The 19,682-nt window shown below is 48.6% G+C and overlaps 1 protein-coding gene across 1 annotated transcript in view; it reads left to right on the plus strand.

Moving 5' to 3' along the window:
- The window catches only part of DDX31 (DEAD-box helicase 31), a 227,763-nt gene that overhangs the window by 49,096 nt on the left and 158,985 nt on the right, over nucleotides 1-19,682 (plus strand). Inside the window, exons 13-14 of the mRNA XM_078646174.1 lie at nucleotides 2,609-2,785; nucleotides 6,990-7,049. Coding sequence (XP_078502300.1) covers nucleotides 2,609-2,785; nucleotides 6,990-7,049 — 237 coding nt within the window. The remainder of the gene's footprint in view (nucleotides 1-2,608; nucleotides 2,786-6,989; nucleotides 7,050-19,682) is intronic.

Raw genomic sequence — 19,682 nt, forward strand, 5'->3', positions numbered from 1 at the left:
TGTATTTTCTCCATACAAACCTATTGTCTGCTTTTCTATGAAATTTCTTCTGTCTATTTTTGAAAACTTGAAATATTCTTTAAAAATCATACGAAATACTGAAACACAATTACCTACCTGTTTTAAGTTAAGACCCCAGTGCTGGCCCCAGGAGACCAGTGCTGGGTTACAAAAGTAACGCGATCGTACTTTACCTGCAACCTGAATTTTCTCCCATTGAATAACATTGTCAGATTTACATTGAAAAGTTTCTAAGTGTGAACTTTTAAAACAGCTTTATATTCATGAAAATTCACTACAGTAACTAAAACGTTTTTGCTAATCCGGTTTCAGCTTCGACCCCAGGACTGAACCTAGGATCTGGTCCTGGGACTACTAAAGTAATCTGTATAGTAATCAACTGTACTTAAATGTGGAAAACTCATTGAGCTCAATGCTATAGTGTGTTTTAGGATTGTGTTGCTTACTGTCAATACTGTATAAGGTGTGTGCACAAACTTTATTGCTCCTTTGCAAAGTAATTACATGAGAGTACTCATAACGAGAAAAGTATATTTTTATAACTGTTGGTTCTAAAAATAAAACAACTATATCTGTGGATATAAAAACAATTGGCCTGGAGTTCAGTCCTTGAGTGTGTGAAACCTTTTGCTGACTGAGTGTGTACAACAAATGCTTTACACTGTCCTCTGGTACTGCCTTACTGCTCGACCAAGCTACCACTTTGGAGAGTAAGGTCAGTTCTGACTTTAACATCTGTTATACCTTTGGGGTTTGTGGACTCTATACACACTGCACTACCTTATTGTCCAGTATATATAGACTCACTTTCTCACAGCGCTTTACATGAGCACCAGTTACATTACAGACGGACACATTCATTTTTTGTTAGGCACGGGGAGATTAAGTGATTTGCCCTGAGTCACATAATGTTGCGCGTCCCTGTCGAGACTCGAACCCGGTTCCCCAGCTCGGAGGTCTACCGCCCTAGCTGTTAGGCCACATTCCCTCCCCTAAGGGAATTTGTTCCACAAAATGCTGCAGCAAAAGAAACCAGCATTATCTCTTATTAAAAACCTTTAAAACGTTGCCCCGGTTGTCATCTTAAGTTTGGTTCTGCCTAAACTGTGTATTTTTTTTATTTGTATTTGAGCTTTTTTAGCCCTACGTGATGTACTGTACCTGACTTTTCTTGCATGAAATGAATCTGTTTTTTGTTCTTGTCTTTATTACTCTGTGTACAGTGCACGGATGCAGTCATCTATTTTGTTTCCATTACATAACAGCTTAAAGTAAACAGACATTTTGTTATAATAATGCATAGGTACAGCTGATTGGGTTAATGCATCAGTTACAGAAAACAATGTGCAAACTGTAGCTCATTAGTTTGTCTCACTTTTTCATTATTTTGAGGTTAATAAATCAGAAACCGTTGGATAATAAGATTAGCTATATATTAATTATTTTAAATTGTATGTGGGGATTTGGTAAAGCAGCGCATCTCCCCTAGAAGGTAGCTTCAGAGCACTTTGCGATATCAATATATATTGGAAGAAGAGTGGACAATAATCATGGACCATATGTGCCAGTCAGTCAGTGTAAGGGTGGAGCCTGCTGTTGTGACCCCCTCCTCCATGAGTGCTGATATACAGTGATAAGGCCTCGGAAGTGTCGCAGAAAGTCTGAAATAAAGCATACAGTAGCTGGTCTTCGGCATCTTACAAGCATGGGTCATTATCAAATAACAGGTGGATGAATACTAGTAAGCTCTTGGGAGAGGGCTAACTATACATCTGACTAGAGAGGTGGGTTTCTTTCGAGACTCAGCTGAATTTGACAAAGTCAGTTTCTAGTCAAGTAGGTGTGGTGGAGGGTTCCACAAAGATGAGCTGTATTGTGTTGTCCTTATACATAGTAAGTTTCTCTTGGCAAATCTTAGACTTCTAGTTGCAAGGTAAGGGACCAATAACATGACACAGTAGTTCAGCTAGCAGTGCTGTGTGGACAACACAGGCGGTTTTAATTCGATCTTTGAGAGACTTGGATGCCACCGTGATGTGGTCCTGTTGTTTCAAGTAAAACAGGAGTTGTGCTACATGGTTCCACACTCTGGACTTTTGAGTGATTTGTTTTTAAGGCCTGTATAAAGGTTGTTCTAGTGGTTCAAGCGCAAAATAACTCGCTGATGATTAGAATAATTTCCTGAAAGAGATGAAGGAATGGAAGAACCTCTCTTAGGAGACCTAAATTGTGAAAAATTGATTTGGGGACCCCATTTGTGCAGGAACCAAAGGGGAGTATGCTGTCTAGCAGCACAAGCATGTTGCAGACTTTTTCTTTTGTGAGTTTTGGAAAGTTAAGTGTGTGAGGCCAAATAAAAAGGAGAGGAACCTTGTTGCAAATGATTTGTCCCAATACTGCTTGTATGTAGTCCTGGTACCTCTTGGAGGTCCCTTCATTGACCGATATAGAGGTCTGCACTCCAGGTGATCCTGGTGAAGTGGAGGACTCCTTGGAAGCATTTCATAAAATGAACCCCCAACAAAGACTTGTGAAAGTGTTATTCTTTCTTGTTCACACATTGTTCTTCTTTTCCTCTTTCTTCTAGTATGAAAAGAAGCTGAAGATGATAGTTTTCTTTCCCAGCTGTGAGCTGGTGGAGTTTCACCACATGCTTTTTAAGAATGTTTTGAACATGGGCCCTAAAGCAGAGAGTCCTGAAACGTCCCCGGTGGCAGCTCGAAGACTAAATCTTCTGCGACTGCACGGCAACATGGATCAGAAGGTGAGCCGTTTCTTCTGAGGAGCTAGAACGGGTGTAATGCTAGAGCTGCAAGGTTCTCGGTTGTACTACTGCTGAAAATAAAAAAACAATCATTGTGGTCACTCGTCGTGTACCCGAGGGGTTGGAAGTAGGGTCTGGATTCATATTTCAATGTAAGACGTAGCTAAAATGCTGTTGTGGCAAATTATTTGAAATGGTTATGCCCTGCTTTTTCTTCACCACCAAATATTCCTCCCACACCAGAAAAACATTTCAAAAGGGTACCTGTGCTTCCTGCTAGAGAAGGTATGCTTCATGCTTTCAAAAGGTGTCATACAGAGGGTACCGAATGAGTAGAAAGGCGAGGGTTGTTACTCTTACTATTTCATCATCCCGAAAAAAGGTTTGGGTCTCATGCCTGTCTTGGTCCTCTGTCCCATCAAAGCCTTCCTATGAAAGGATGGATTCAAAATGCTCATATTGGCTCAGATCCTTTCTGCTCTGGACCCGAATGATTGGATGGTGTCCGTGGACTTGCAGGACGTGTATTTTCATGTACCCGTCCTGCAGTCCCACAGACGTTACTTGCAGTTCAAGGTGGGCCAGGAGCATTTCCAGTTTGCTGTCCTCCCTTTTAGCCTCACCAGTACCCCCTTGGTGTTCACAAAAGTCATGATGGTGGTTGCTACCCATCTTTGGAGTTTCTGTATTCCCATACCTAGGCGTGTCTAGCTACAGGAGATGGGCTTGGAGCAGTCAGTCGAAAACAGTCTCCTGACAACATTGGAACTTTTGACATCAGTTAATTTATGGTGAAACCCAACGAAGTCACACATGATTCCATCTCAGAGACTTCCGTTTATTGGTGCAATCATGGGTTCGCTTGAGTTCAAGGCTTTCCCTCTGCTGAAGAGCCCACCTTATTCTGGCTATTATCCTGGTTTTTTTTCACTGCAAATCCTGTATCCAGGTGAGGGTGGCTCTAAGGCTTCTTGGTCTCTTAGCCTTGTTCTTCTTCCTTGATAACCATCCTAGATGGCACATGTGAGCCCTAAAATGCAACCTGCAGTCCCAGTGGACTCTGCACCTTGGCTGCCTTTCCAGCACCATCCAGATCTGAGGTAGAAGCTCAACATCGGTAGTGGCGACTAACCGTAGTTAATTCTGTGGCCGGCCACTTTTCCTTCCCCCAACCTGGGTGGCCTTGAATAATGGACCCATACTGGGTTTTCGAGGGGTGGGAGGCGTCACCTTGGGGGACGTGTAAATCAGTGGAGTCTGGTCTCAAGTAGAGGGTCAGTTCCACATCCATTTTCTGGAGCTGTGAGCGCTCCGGCTGTCGATCATGGAGACGGTGCTGGTGGTTTTACAGTTAACACACTACCACCAGGTAGTATTGCGTCAAGCAGGGCAGAGTGGGGGTTTGAGTCCTGTGTCGTAAGACTTTGCCCATCTGAATCTGGCTGGGGTTCCAGGGCACCTTTCGGTTGTCAGCTGTCTTGAGAAAATTGTGAATGCTAAAGTGGGCAAACTGGTCAGACATTGTCTTTCAGATCATGAGTGGTGCCTACATCCTGATGTGACACATAGCGTCTTCAATCAGTGAAAGGAATCCTGGCTAGATCTTTGTGTCACTTTCAAGAATTTTATGGATTTTCCACAAGAACACTTATTAAGAGACACATTCTGGTTGAAATGGAACAAGAGACTCGCGTACACCTTTTCACCCTTTCTTGCAATACCCTGAGTTCTAAAGAAGATCAAAAACGACTGGGCTCAAGTTATCCTGGTGGCCCAGAGTTGAGCCAGGAGAGTGTGGTACTAACAATATTTGATCATGAGCATCTGTCCTCTGATCAGGCTGCTGCTCGGGAGGTCCTTCTGTATCAGCAACAGTACAGGGTTCGCCACCTGAATCTACACAACTTGCACCTCTGTGCCTGGAAATTGAGTGATGGCAATTGACTGTTCGATTTACTGACTGAGGAGGTGGATGCCTTCGTTGCAGCTAAGTGCCCTTCTGCAAAATCTAATTTTGCCAGGTGCTGGAACAAATGTGCAACCTAATGCAGTGCCTGGTACACAAACACCTTATAGGCAAAGCTGATGGATATCCCTTTATTTATTTTGGCTTTAAACCAGCAAAGCAAGCCTTGTAGTGGTCCCTGTAAAAAGTTATTTGTCTGCTTATTAAGCCTTTCTTCATTTGCTTGACCAACCGTCCTTGTTCAAATCTCCTGTTGTGATGAGATTTATTAAAGGTTTGACGCACGTTTCCTCCAAAGCCAGTATTGATGCGACAGTGGGACCTCAATCTAATCTGAACAGTCCTCATCTGTTCACCCTTCAAGCCGGTGCATCGCAGACAGATTGGGGCTGAGGGCTCTGGTGTCCTTTTTACCTAAAGTAGTGACTCACTTTCATGTTGGGCAGTCCTTCACTCTACCAGAATTCTTTGATCCTACTCACCGCTCAAAAGAGGAGGAGAGTTTCTTCCGGTCAGTCCCAAAAAGTGCTTTAAGCTTTTGCATTGATCTTACGAGGGGATGAAGTGTGTTGATAATCAGCTCTTTGTTGAATTCACCGGAGAGAAGAAGAACAGAGCAGTGCAGCAAAGGACCATATATCATTGCATTGTTTTCTGCTTCAGAATCTGATAACATTGGCTAGGAATCTGCTTCCAGAAGGCTTGTGGGTTCATTCCACCAGAGCCAAAGCTGCTTCTTCTGTGATGCCAAACAGAGTGCCTGTATTCAGCAGGCTATGTGGGTGTCACGCCACACGTTCACGAAGCACTACTGTCTGGACAGCCATGTCTGATGAGAAGGGCACTGTGCCTGCTGGAGTTTGCAGGAATTTCTGGTTGAGCCAGTTCACAGACCCACTACCGGGGTGGTACTACTATGGTATTTATTTAAAAGGTGGGGAATCTATGGTTAGGAGTATCCATCAGTAGAAAGAATTAAATGACTTTATTAAGACCATAGATTCCTTGCTGGCCCTCCCACCTTCCCATTCTTTGAACTATACTCCTTTCCCATTAAACAAGTGCCAAATCTAGAGATTTGCACACTGGCGTGACGGATCTGCTGTTGGGCTCTGCTTCTGGGGGTGCAGATGGCCTAGGACGCAACTGATGTCACTGAACATGGGTGGGGCCTGTATGCGGCTCCTTATGTTACTTCCAGAGCGGAATGATATTAGTGCCGAGTAACATGACGCCACCTAACAGCACGTCAGGGTACTGCTAAACATCTTCCAGGTCCAATCTAACATCTGTAGAATATTCAAATGGTGAGGAATCTGCAGCTAGAGAGAGTATCCACCAGAAAGAGCATTATTGAAGGTAAACAACTTGTTTGTTACTGCCCAGGTTGTCCTATGACCACTTAAAACTTTGGCTCAAATGACTAGTGATGGCACGTTAGCCAGCGAGGTGGTAATCACTAGTACTCAACTTTAGCAATGGACTCACTCCAGCACTTATGGTGGGGCTTACCTTACCTACCCAGCACTCCAGTGAGGGAGCAGGAACTTGCCTACTAACACAACGCTCTTGTTGTAACTGAGCAATTGGCTACTCTTTCAGGTGAACAAACCTTTGTTCTGGTCTCTTTGCTTCACAGAGTAGTAAACAGTTAATTCATACATCTAGCACTGTATACTTTTGCCATGTATTTATCAGTTTCCTGACGAGGGCACACACATCTTATAGCACATCAATTGACTTACCCAAAACACATTACTCATTCAAAGTGATCTGCTCATCATACTCGCCATTTACCTCCTCAAAACTGAATCAGACTGTTGTTGAAGTGGAAACGTTGAAGCAAGTCCTTCCTGCCGCCTCAAAGTGCTGCAACTCTATACTAATGGGAGATTGTGTGCTGTACCAGCGCTAATGATGATTAATATTCAAACCATAGCTTCCCTCCTTACCTTTCTTCCTTCTTTGGAGGACTTTACCCATGGCGTTCTGGGTAAAGCGCTAATTTGTGCCCCCCACCCCTTCACAAGGCCACGCGTTTGGGTTTAGGAAACAAGTGTATGCACAATGCGCACCTCTGACACAGTTAAGTCACCTTATGCTGTTTTATTCACCTGGCACCCTCAGGCTGGGTGGGATGAGGAAAGAAGGGGTGCCATCAGCGTCACAATTGTGTGTAAGCTCAATAAATTGAATCTCTTTGATTATACCAACTTTTTCTCTCTTTCTTGTTTTTAGGAACGTACAGATGTTTTTCTGGAGTTTTCCCAATGCAGAAATGGCATATTGCTTTGTACTGTAAGTGAAATAATTCTCTACTCTAAAAAAATACTCTAACCTGTAAGCCTCCCCTTTGACACCGCCCACTCCTCCCTGAAGTTAATACAGGCAAGTAGGGCTGCAAAAGAAGCAACAAAAGTGTTTAGATGCACATTGCGCACCCTTAAAGGGAAGCTCATGTTTTAAACTCTCCTTTGGTGAAGATACTGTTTGCACAGCACCGAATCAACCTAATACAGGGCTCCGAGACCTCAGCTGCTGTAGCATGGGTGGCAAAATCTAACCTACCAAGACAAGCTGCTAGCTGGGCTATTCCCTGCTGCCATAATTAAAGGGCAGTGGGCTATGACACCTTTTATCTTCCTTCATGTTGGACCTCACTGTTGTGAGAACAAGAGTTGTTGTAGTTTAGTGTTGTGGCGCTTAGGCAGAGTTGTGACTCAGTAAAACTACTGGAATAGCAGGGTATCTACAACTCTTAATGTCGACTGTCAGTGGGTGGAAGATCTGGATTCAGTCGTTTTGGCAGAACTGTGGATGGATAACTTTACCACAGTAGTAGGTTTATTGCAGGTCATGATCAGGGTTATTTTAACAGAGGACAGTGGGGCAGTAGATGTACATTTCACTCAAGTACTTCACTTCAGTGTCCTGCTCTTCAGTTCACAAAAATGGAGCAGAATATGTATAGCTCATAAAATAAAAAAAAGCTTGGTTTACCCATTACTTTTTCATCACTACCTCTGATGAAAAGGGGGTCAGAAAAAAATCTTCGCTTAGTCTGGATTTCTTGGAAGATGTGCACACTGTCCCTTATGTTATATTTTGGAGGGCTCTGTCTTCTCTGATATGCCGAACAACAAAAAGGTGATGTAACTTGTGCCTTTCGCCAACCCACGAATAGACCTCCTGTGATACCTGCCTTGCCTTCCACTGCAAAAGGACCGAGAACAGCGGTACGCTCACAATACACTGCAGGAAAAGCCTCTCCTGAGATGCCCTACATCTTTGGGGCTAAATAGGAAGACACCAGAACCTCTGCCGTCCCACCAGCCCAAGAAGACATGAGTCCAGTGGCCATCTACTCGGAGGCCTTCAAAGTAGAGAAGGGGCAAGTGCAGGAGCTCGCCTTGAGGCAGGCTCCAGCCCACAAGCTAAGCCTGAAGACCACATGGACTCCCTACGCCTCATCAGCTCTCAAGCACCACAAGGTCATTCCTGAACCCCAAAACGCCCTTTAACCGCGGCAAAGCGACGCAACTGCAGTCGTAGGGCCTAGAGCTATGAGTTGAGCCAAAAGCAGCGTACACCTTTGTGTTTGGCTCCTCTGATTGGCAGTCCCTTTATTTGAGAACTGGGTCAACACCTCCCAAGGCCCTACAGAGAGGTGCTGTGCCGCGTTATGCTTCCACCTCAAGGCCACCAAAAGTCGACCCAGAGCCAAATCAAAATTGCTGTCAAAGGCCCCCTCAATGCCGTGTTTATACACCATATCATCGGAACACTTTCTGAGGTCCTCAATGGCAAACTGAAAAAAGTTTTTTTTGTTCATCTGGCCACTGGCAAGAAGAAGCTCCAGGACTTATCCAGATCCCAACGATAATACAGACTGGCCTTTGAGGATGAAGCAGACTTTATGCCTTCGATTGTGTAGAGCCCAGGGAAATGATTAGAGACTCCCCCAAGAGCCCGCCTTTCTTAGCAACACCTAATCCACCATTGCCTCTACCTCCAACCCACCTCCTCCCACCCAAGAACAACACAAAACAAACTAAGACCTTAGGGTCCTTTCTCCCTACAAGTCCTAAATGATGAGGACTTCACGCCCGAGAGGGTGAAGATCCTTGGGAAGATTATGTGGTCCCATACCTCAGAGGACGTTGACTTTTAACCTTACCCTGCCAAAACCTCTTCACCTCATGATAAAATCCGTATTTGTAAAGCACAAATTACTCACCCTTACGGGTCTCAAGGCGCTGGGGGCCATCGTGGAAAATAAGTGAGCTATTGCCCAGAGTCACATGGTGCTGAGCTGAGCTTCCGCCTGAGCCGGGGATCGAACCGAGAACCCTGTGCTCCGAAGTCAGCTGCCCTGGCCGCTGCACCACACCTCTCCACCACAAATGATAGCACTGCCTATCGTCTGTTGATTCAGTGGGCTGCCCAGCACCATCAGGTTAAAATGCATATTGTGCAAGATGAGGCTGACTTCTTGTGGAAAGCCTCTCGAAGACCGTCCACTACCTCCCTTTGTTAAAGGAAATGCTGAGGTCGGCCACGGACAACTCTAAGGAGCCAATAAAGGCAAAGTGGAGTCACCCAGAGTTCAGAGGAAGATTTTAGACCTGCACATGACCGCCCTGCAAATATCCCAGGCCAGGCTGGCCAGAATAATTGGTCATTCACAACGCACAAAAGTTGGTGTCTGGTCAGGGTCACTCCACCTGACAAGGAGTCAAAGCGGATCGACTCGGTAGACCGTGGTGGAGGGCGCTTTGTGCTGCTCCGTACGGGTGCATTACCTTTCTTGTGGGCCTCCTTCCCTGCTACGATCCTTATCACTGGGAGGAGATGGAGTTTCTGATCAGGCTCCTCCCAGACGCCCACTGGAAGGGGGTAACATCACCTCTTACTATCCCTTTTGATTTCGAGCTTCTGTTCGGCCACAAGGTAGACCAGATGCTCAAAAATCTAAAAGGACACTGACATTACTAAATACATGAGTGCGCAGATCTGCCTTTGACACTATGGCTGCAGTCTTCCATCAGAAAGACTGCTGTCACCGTCACTATCAGCAGCAACAAAGGCCCTTTCAAGACCACGCGCAGACCAGCACCTTTCAGTGGAGTGCCTGCAGGATAATTAGCCTGGTAGAGGTGGCCCCTGTAAAGGCACCACAGGCGGTAAGCAGGTGCTACCCATCTACCTCAAACGTCCCTCCCCCGCCCCCACCACACACACTCAATCGTGTCACCAGGTGAGGGAAGGCTGAGGTACTTTCTCCCTCACTGGAAAGATATAATCTCAGATCAGTGGGTTTTCTCCATTGAAGATGGCAGGTACAGCCTTGAATCCCACAGAACGTCCCTCCCCACACCGTCACCGCTACTCAGACTAAGTGCAGTTCCTCTAAGAACAGGTACGGCGTTCCTCTTAAAGGGAAAAGGTGCAATCAAACTGGCTGCCCGCACTCTGGGGCAAAGGGGTGTACTCCCGCTACTTCCTCATCCCCAAGAAAGAGTTTTTCTGGCTGGTCCTAAATCTCAAGTGAATGAACAGGTTGATCCTATCCAGATACTTTCTCATGGTCACCCATTCATGACCCATTCATGACGTCATCCTGCGGCTCGGCTGCCACTTCATGTCCGCACTGGATCTGAAAGATGCATACTTTCACATTCCCATCCACCCAGCACATTACAGTACCTTTGATTGGTAGCTACTCTTCGCTACTACTATGGCGCTAAGGGTGTTCACAAAGTGCCTAGCGGTAGTAGCAGCACACCGAAATGCCTTACCTGTCTCCCCATACCTATGGGGACTGGCTAATCCGGAGCAGCAGCAAGCGACAATTCCTAGCACGCACTGGAACAGAAGTGTCTTTATTGCGCAGGCTAGGGTCCAATATCAATACCAAAAAGTCAGACCTTCAACCTCCGCAGATCCAGCCTTTCCTGGCCTCTATCCGAAACACTCGATGCCATGTCTTTCAAGCAACACCAGGCTCAGGCGCTGCTTTTAAGGGGTACCCGGGATTCAAACATTCCATGTCATTACTTTAAACATCGCCATCCCCCGCTCTTGTTGTGTATCTGAAAATGGGATGACATCCACAACCTTGGTGTTAGTTCCTATAGTGCGCAACCTAATGTTCTGTTAATGAGCTGCTTGGTCACTGTAATTTTGGATTGAAAAGGAATAGTGGAGGGATAGAAGAGGGAAGGACCTAGAATTTTTGTGGAGTCAGAGGGAAGGGTTTAGAAAGGCTTGTTTGGGAGATCTGAATAGTAAAAGAGGTATGAGATGATGCAAGGGTGGGAAGTGGAGGGAACACGCATGCCCCAGCGCAGCAGTAGAATTATTTGTATAGAAACCATGTTGCCATGTCATAAGGAAACCACTATCCAACTCCTAGCCTTTCTTTTTACTAACCATCAGAATCGGGTACATTGCCACAATTAGGCCAACTAAAAAGGAACCGTAACCCCAGAATGAAGCTATTGAATCAAAACTCAATCTATGTATACCTGAGTAGCGCTCCGACGCCCCGTTGCTGGGGCAGCTATACGCTGTACAAATTATGTAAATAAAATAAAAAACCACATGATTAGGACAATACCCTGTCAACTAAACCTATCAGAGATAAAACCCAGCGCTTCTACTCGTGATCAGAAGCCAGATCTCCACAGTACCAGGAACAATATCCCTTCCTTCAAATTAATTACGAAGGGCGAAGATCTTTACCACCTGCTCATAAGAGGCACGCGTTTTTGCCTCGTGCTCGTTATAGTGATCAAAAGCCTATCCCATGCTCCGTAAGAAAAATCTTTTTTCCAAAGTCTCTGGCAATGCCACTTTCTTCAGTGCCAGAGTAAACACTCCATCCTAAGTATCAAGAACGTAGGCATTCTACCGGTCAGGGTTAGAGCATTTTCACTACCTACATGCATTCGTCTTCATCACAGGAACCCGAGCTCTGTGCTATCTAGGCTCACTGTGAGAACCATTGGCAGATTTTTATTTTTATTTATTTATTTAATGCGATTTTATACAGCACGAACATTACCCAAAGGTGTCCGAGCGCTTTACAAAAGAACCAGAAGCGTTACGTAAGGATTTAGGATTACATGAGTTACATAAAAGATACAAACCGAAAAAAATTGCAAATGTACAAGTTGTAAAGTCACTCAAGGAAGAGATACAAATGGATAAACTATGAGAATCACATAGGAATGGTAGAGAGTACAAAGGTCTACTGCATATACAAGTGGTTAGAGTTATCTCTATATACATAAGGAAGGGATACCAATCGATATACTCTAAGAGTCACATAGGAATGGTAGAGAGTACAAAGATCTACTGCATATACAAGTGGTTAGAGTTATCTATATATATATATATATATATATATATATCTATATCTATCGATCTATCTCTCTCTCATATATATATATATCCACGCTCACTTTACACAGTTCAACGGAGCACTCTTCAGCGGGTGCGGTCAGTGGTAGTGGAATCCCGTTAACATAAAGCTCAGTCACTGCTTGAATGTAGCAAAAATGGACCGCACTCACAGGGGGGGACGGTTTCGGTAAACTTCTTTATTGCGTTATAAACATTATAAACAGACGCGTTTCGACGTCAAGCCTTCTTTGGTATATAAATATATAAATAGTAGATTTTCTCAGGATTCCATTTTACCAGCGATTAGGCTTGGACAAGTATATATCACATATTTACAGAGTGAAAAGAGAAATAAAAATAAAAAGTGGTAGGTGGGGGAGAAGAGTTGGAGGCTGAGATTGGTGAGAGGAGAGATGGGGACCTGAAGGGGAGAACGAGATAAGGCAGATGCCCTCTGCCTTCCCAAAAGGTACACACATGCCTTCATGTTTATTCAGTCTCAATGGAACATTCACCCTCTCAACCTTCAGATTCAGATGCATAAACACCCTTCTCACGTTCAGGCTCTCATAATGACCCACTTCCCCCTGTAGACTGTCTGGGGCACCCAACACCCTCCCTGACCCCCCACTTTCAGTGTCTCTGGCACACCGCTTGCCCCCCGATCAGAGTCAGGGGGCATGCGGTTCAGCCTGGAGTTCAGGGACATGCAGCCCACTCCCCTTCTCCTGCAGTTCAGTGCCAGGGGGCGTGCTGCTCATAACGCCCCACCGCCCAGTTCGATGCCGGCTGTCACTGAGCCATTCCAAGCAGGTCGACGCCAGGGGGTACAAATGCAGTGCCCCCAGGTCAGTGCCAGGGAGCATGTGACTCCCCTCCTTCCCCAGGTCAGAGCCGCAGGTTGGGGGCCAAGCAGCACTGTAAGGGGACCCCTCTCCTTTGGCACCCAAGGGCAAGGTGCCCCTGGGTACTAGGTGTGCTGTAATAGGAATCTCGTTACAGGACACCTGGTACCTGGGAGCACCTTGTACTTGGGTACCAAAGGTAAAAGAGCGTGTTACAGGTCACCGCTGGTACACTTGCTTGTCCAGTCCTGCCTGGACGGGCACCGTCTGCTCCATACGTGGGCACTGTCTGCTCCCCAGTCTGCCCTCACCCCAAAAAAAGCGCTCTTGCCCTGTGTTCCCCTCTCGGGTGGCTCGCAGTGACGAGCCTGTGAGCCGTGAGCCCCCCACAAGCGCGGAAACTGTCCCTTGGCTGCCCATTTGAGTACCAGAGGCGCAGTGGAGTCCTCACAGCCCTGGTGCCACTGCACCTGCTGCACACCTGACAGCCGCGCCCCTGGTGGCTTGGGTGTTTGCCTAGTCTGTCCGAGGAGCGCCTGACGGCAGCGCCTGGTGCAGATGGCCGGTGGCGCGCTCCGGTGCCAGCCTGCCAGTCGGGTTGAAATGACTCATTTATTTGCCCGAGCGGCACCTCTCGGTGCCCGTGACGCGGGCATGGAGGGGGGGGGGGGGGGGTCCTTAACGGCCCTCCGAGCCCAGGAAGGAGCGGGCCGCGCCCCTGCCAGGACTCATTACCTGTGCGCACGGGATGCGCCGGCGGGGCGGTGCCCGGCGGACGGCGACAGATTGCACCCAGCATCCGGAGCGGGTGGGCACTGCCGGGCACCAGGGCTGCGGGCACGGGCTGCCAGGAGCTGGCAACACGAGTTAACCTGCTTGAATGAGCAGCAAAGCATCCTGCAAACGACCTCTTTGTGCTGTGCCCCCTGCCCGTTCCCAGCCTGGCCTGTCAGCCCTTCACTCAAAGAGGAGGGCACGGTGCCAGGCGGGCCCTGCCAGAGCCTGCGTTTGCCCTTCCCGTGCGAGACAGAAGTAGCCTCCGGGACCTCGTGCATGAAGGGGGCGCTGCAAAGAGCCAATGACCCCGTCGGGGTGGATGCGCAAACGACGTCCAGTGACCTTTACAGAAAATGCAGTTTTAATAATCTTGTAACTGAAGTTTATATTGGATTTCAGACTAAAACATATTAAAAAATAGATAAGACGCATCGGTGGGGTTATGCACCTGCTCCAGAAGTCTGTGCACTGTGCAGGGCGCAGCTGCCATTCCTGGAAGGGCATACGCCCTTTATCCTTCTGAGGCCGACAGCAGGAGGCAGCGGGTGTGATGGCTCGGCGGACTGACGTTTCCACTGAAGGTGCATGGGTTTCACCTGTGGTCACAGGCTCGACTCCTGTCCGGTCTTTTATCTTACACTCACTTGGGTAACAAACATCTGTCATTCGGCGCCAGGAAACCCCATGTGTGATCGTGTGCACTTTGTTTTCTTTGGCCTCCTCTCAGAGGCGTGCACAGTCCGTATGAGGACTGCGCCCTCCGAGGCGCGCACTGCATTTAAAGATTGATTAAAGCGCACCGGTGCTTCTTGGCACTTCCAAACGAGACAGAAGCAGCCGTGAATAGAACACAAACAGCCCCCCCTCCTCCACCGCCCCCCAGCGTGCACGGAAACACAGAACCCACGCTTTCACAGTACAGGGCAGACCGAGTGGACACCCAGCCAGGGGCGTAGCTTCCATGAGTGCAGGAGGTGCAGTGACACCGGGCCACAGCGCCTGAGGGTCCACTGACCCGTGAAGATCTCTGTACTTAACACTTCAAACAGCAGTCAAAGGGCCCTTTGCCTGCCTTGCACTAGCACCCACAGCACGCTGCACATGCCACAGCGTCCAGGGGGCCCTGTGCCTGCCTTGCACTAGGACCCAAGATGTACTGACCACGCCACAGCGTCTATGCGGCCCTTTACCTGCCTTGCTCTCAATCAATCAATCAAACCACTTGTATAGCGCACTACTCACCCGGAAGGGTCTCAAGGCGCTTGGGGGAAGGGGTCCGCTACTGCTCGAACAACCAGGTCTTGAGTTGTCTCCTGAAGGCGAGGTGGTCCTGGGTCAGTCGAAGGTGGATGGGGAGGGAGTTCCAAGCCTTGGCTGCCAGGTAGGAGAAGGATCTTCCTCCGGCGGTGGCTCTGCGGATGCGTGGTACGGTGGCGAGGGCGTTGCTGGTCGATCGTAGCTGGCGGGTGGGCGTGTAGAAGGTCAGGCGGTCGTTGAGGTACTTGGGGCCCAGATCGTGGAGAGACTTGTGTGCGTGGCCGAGGAGCCTGAACGTGATCCTCTTGTTGACGGGGAGCCAGTGCAGGTTTCTCATGTGGCCGGAGATGTGGCTGCGTCGGGGGATGTCCAGGATGAGTCGGGCGGAGGCGTTCTGGATGCGTTGGAGTCTTTTCTGTATTCTACAATAACCTCTGAGCACACATATCAAAAACCAGTTCGTAAATAAAAGAAAATGTTTCAGGCAAGAGTCACTTGTCTCAAAATCGCAAATTTGTAATAGAAATGTCCATAAATCAAAATAGATGGGTTTTCCTTGATGTTTATTTTCTTGCTTCAATATTCAAAATGATGGTACAACAGCCAACAAGTGTTTCGTCGTGTACAATGTAACACTGACTTCTTCAGGGCTTAAACCAAATAAACATTACCCACAATTATTACACGAATAATGTATGGCCAATATTAAGAGGAAAGGGAATGCCTGCCACCTTCCTTTTAATGTAAAAGCCCGCTAAGTGTGTAATTTTAAGTAAAAGAAAGAAAAAGTAAAGCCACTCCAATTGGAATTCTCTCCGGAATTTTGTGAGTAAAGTAAAAGTCCCAATACCAAGAGTAAAGATAAGTAAGGTGATGGTCAAGGTAGAACCTATTCTGATATTCACCTATTTATTTACGATTTCTTAAACTCTTGGAGTAATACTTGAGTCAAATGAAATGTATTTCTGTAAAGAGAAACCTTAATATCAGCATTCATCCCTTGAATATATTCGGTTAGTAAGGTCCTCCTTAATGTTTAAACAATAGGATCGACCACTCAAAATTTACCTCTATTTGCTCCCTTTATCAAGGATCAATAACAAATCCCTTCTGATTCTTCCAATATTTAGTACACCATAAATCTGAAAATGAAAGTAAATATCACTAATAATCTCACATATCCGTAGTGTATGTTTCGTTTTTATTCTTCACGAATACACTTACCCAGTATAAAAAAAGGGGGCTGGGTTCAGAATATTGGCCTGATCATTATTTTATTTTCTTCCCATCATAACTGCAACAATAAGCAGTAAATATTACTCACTTCAAATCTTTGTTAATCAATCTAATTTCCGTGAGTGCAGTAAACATGACTCACCCTTTCAGCACACATCACTTAGGTATGGGAATATGGTAATTTATATCTTTCGTGCTATTTGTCGTTCCTATTTAAAAGCAAAATTATGCATTTAGCATTCCTGCAACACACGATCTATACTGGGAACATATTTATATTTCAAAAGTCTCACCTAATGGTGATTCCGTAATCGCACGTCTTCCCTTCTCCTAAGTTAATCTCAATTCTCCCTGTCCCTGTAACATATGGTGAGAAACATCATTCAAAACCAGTGTTTGCTATATATTCAATCTCTTTGTGAGAAGAGTAGTGTGCACTCACCCACAATCAGAATATGTATGGCCTGAAGTTGGAGGTCGCTATTATCCTTATATCCAATATCCACTAAAAAATATCACAGTAATGCCAAAATCAGAAAACAGGTCTAATATATTTGCCAAAGTAACTAAATCATATCTCGCTACTGCTCACCAAATTACATCTCCACAGTTACGTAACGGCCTCCAGAATATGTATATCTCCTCCTAGTCAAATATAAAGTAGTATTAAAATCCCTTTAATCTATCGAAGTTTCACAAATCACGAATATCCACAGAATCAAGTAAATCAACTACCTCGATACAGGCAGCAACTATCTTCGCTGTCCCCACTCGGCGTCTGACATCAGCGCCATCTTGTAGTGATATAAAGACACTACAAGATGGCGCTGATGTCAGACGCCGAGTGGGGACAGCGAAGATAGTTGCTACCCGTATCGAGGTAGTTGATTTACTTGACGATCTTCTCGATGACTTTGGCAGGAAAAGGAAGAAGCGAGATGGGGCGGAAGTTTTTGAGGTCGGTGGGGTCTGCTGTTGGTTTCTTCAGTAGGGCGCTGAGCTCGGCATGCTTCCAGCTCTCCGGGAAGGTGGCGGTGTTGAAGGAGGTGTTGATGACGTCCCGGAGTTGGGGTGCGATGGTGGAGTCGGCCTTGTTTAAGATGTAGTGGGGGCAGGGGTCGGTTGGAGATCCGGAGTGGATGGTGTTCATCGTGCGGGCTGTGTCTTCGGTGGTCAGTAGGACCCACGACGCACAAATCACGCTACAGCGTCCAGGGGGTCCTTTGCCTGCCTTGCACTAGGACCCACGACGCACTGACCACGCCACAGCGTCCAGGGGGTCCTTTGCCTGCCTTGCACTAGGACCCACAATGCACTGAACACGCTACAGCGTCCAGGGGCCCTCTGCCTGCCTTCCACTAGGACCCACGACGCACTGACCCCGCCACAGCATCCAGGGGGCTCTTTGCCTGCCTTGCACTAGCACCCACAGCGTCCAGGGGGCCCTTTGCCTGCCTTGCACTAGGACCCACGACGCACTGACCACGCCACAGCGTCCAGTGCCTTGCACTAGGACCCACAATGCACTGATCACGCCACAGCGTCCAGGGGGCCCTTTGCCTGCCTTGCACTAGGACCCACGATGCACTGACCACGCCACAGCGTCCAGTGCCTTGCACTAGGACCCACAATGCACTAACCACGCCACATCGTCCAGGGGGCCCTTTGCCTGCCATGCACTAGGACCCACGATGCACTGACCACGCCACAGCGTCCAGTGCCTTGCACTAGGACCCACAATGCACTGACCACGCCACAGCGTCCAGGGGGCCCTTTGCCTGCCTTGCACTAGGACCTACGACACACTGACCACGCCACAGCGTCCAGGGGCCCACTGCCTGCCTTGCACTAGGACCCACGACGCACTGACCACGCCACAGCGTCCAGTGCCTTGCACTAGGACCCACAGTGCACTGACCACGCTACAGCGTCCAGGGGGACCTTTGCCTGCCTTGCACTGGGACCCACGATGCACTGACCACGCCACAGCGTCCAGTGCCTTGCACTAGGACCCACAATGCACTGACCACGCCACAGCATCCAGGGGTCCCTTTGCCTGCCTTGCACTAGGACCTACCACGCACTGACCACACCACAGCGTCCAGGGGCCCACTGCCTGCCTTGCACTAGGACCCACGATGCACTGACCACGCCACAGCGTCCAGTGCCTTGCACTAGGACCCACGGCACACTGACTATGCCACAGCGTGCAGGGGGCCCTTTGCCTGCCTTGCACTAGGACCCACTACGCACTGATCACGCCACAGCGTCCAGTGCCTCACACTAGGACCCACGACGCACTGACCACGCCACATCGTCCAGGGGGCCCTTTGCCTGCCTTGCACTAGCACCCGCGATGCACTGACCACGCCACAGCGTGCAGGGGGCCCTTTGCCTGCCTTGCACTAGGACCCACGACAAACTGACCACGCCACAGCGTCCAGGGGTCCCTTTGCCTGCCTTGCACTAGCACCCGCAACGCACTGACCACGCCACAGCATCTAGGGGGCCTTTTGCCTGCCTTGCACTAGGACCCACGACGCACTGACCCCGCCACAGCGTCCAGGGGCCCTCTGCCTGCCTTGCACTAGCACCCACAGCACACTGAACAGCGTCCAGGGGCCCTCTGCCTGCCTTGCACTAGGGCCGATGACGCACTGACCACGCCACAGCGTCCAGGGGGCCCTTTGCCTACCTTGCACTAGGTCCCACGACGCACTGACCCCGCCACAGCGTCCAGGGGGTCCTTTGCCTGCCTTGCACTAGGACCCACGACAAACTGACCACGCCACAGCGTCCAGGGGGCCCTTTGCCTGCCTTGCACTAGCACCCGCAACGCACTGACCACGCCACAGCATCTAGGGGGCCCTTTGCCTGCTTTGCACTAGGACCCACGATGCACTGACCACGCCACAGCATCTAGGGGGCCCTTTGCCTGCCTTGCACTAGCACCTGCGACGCACTGACCACGCCACAGCGTCCAGGGGGTCCTTTGCCTGCCTTGCACTAGCACCCGCGACGCACTGACCACGCCACAGCATCTAGGGGGCCCTTTGCCTGCCTTGCACTAGGACCCACGACGCACCGACCACGCCACAGCGTCCAGGGGGCCCTTTGCCTGCCTTGCACTAGGGCCGACGACACACTGACCACGCCACAGCATCCAGTGCCTTGCACTAGGACCCACGACACACTGACTATGCCACAGCGTCCAGGGGGCCCTTTGCCTGCCTTGCACTAGGACCCACGATGTACTGACCACGCCACAGCGTTCAGGGGGCCCTTTGCCTGCCTTGCACTAGGACCCACGACGCGCTGACCATGACACAGCATCCAGGGGGCCCTTTGCCTGCCTTGCACTAGGACCTACGACGCGCTGACCACACCACAGCGTCCAGGGGCCCTCTGC

This window comes from Lissotriton helveticus, chromosome 5_1 (genome assembly GCF_964261635.1).
Source record: "Lissotriton helveticus chromosome 5_1, aLisHel1.1, whole genome shotgun sequence".
In the NCBI taxonomy this organism is placed as follows: domain Eukaryota; kingdom Metazoa; phylum Chordata; class Amphibia; order Caudata; family Salamandridae; genus Lissotriton; species Lissotriton helveticus.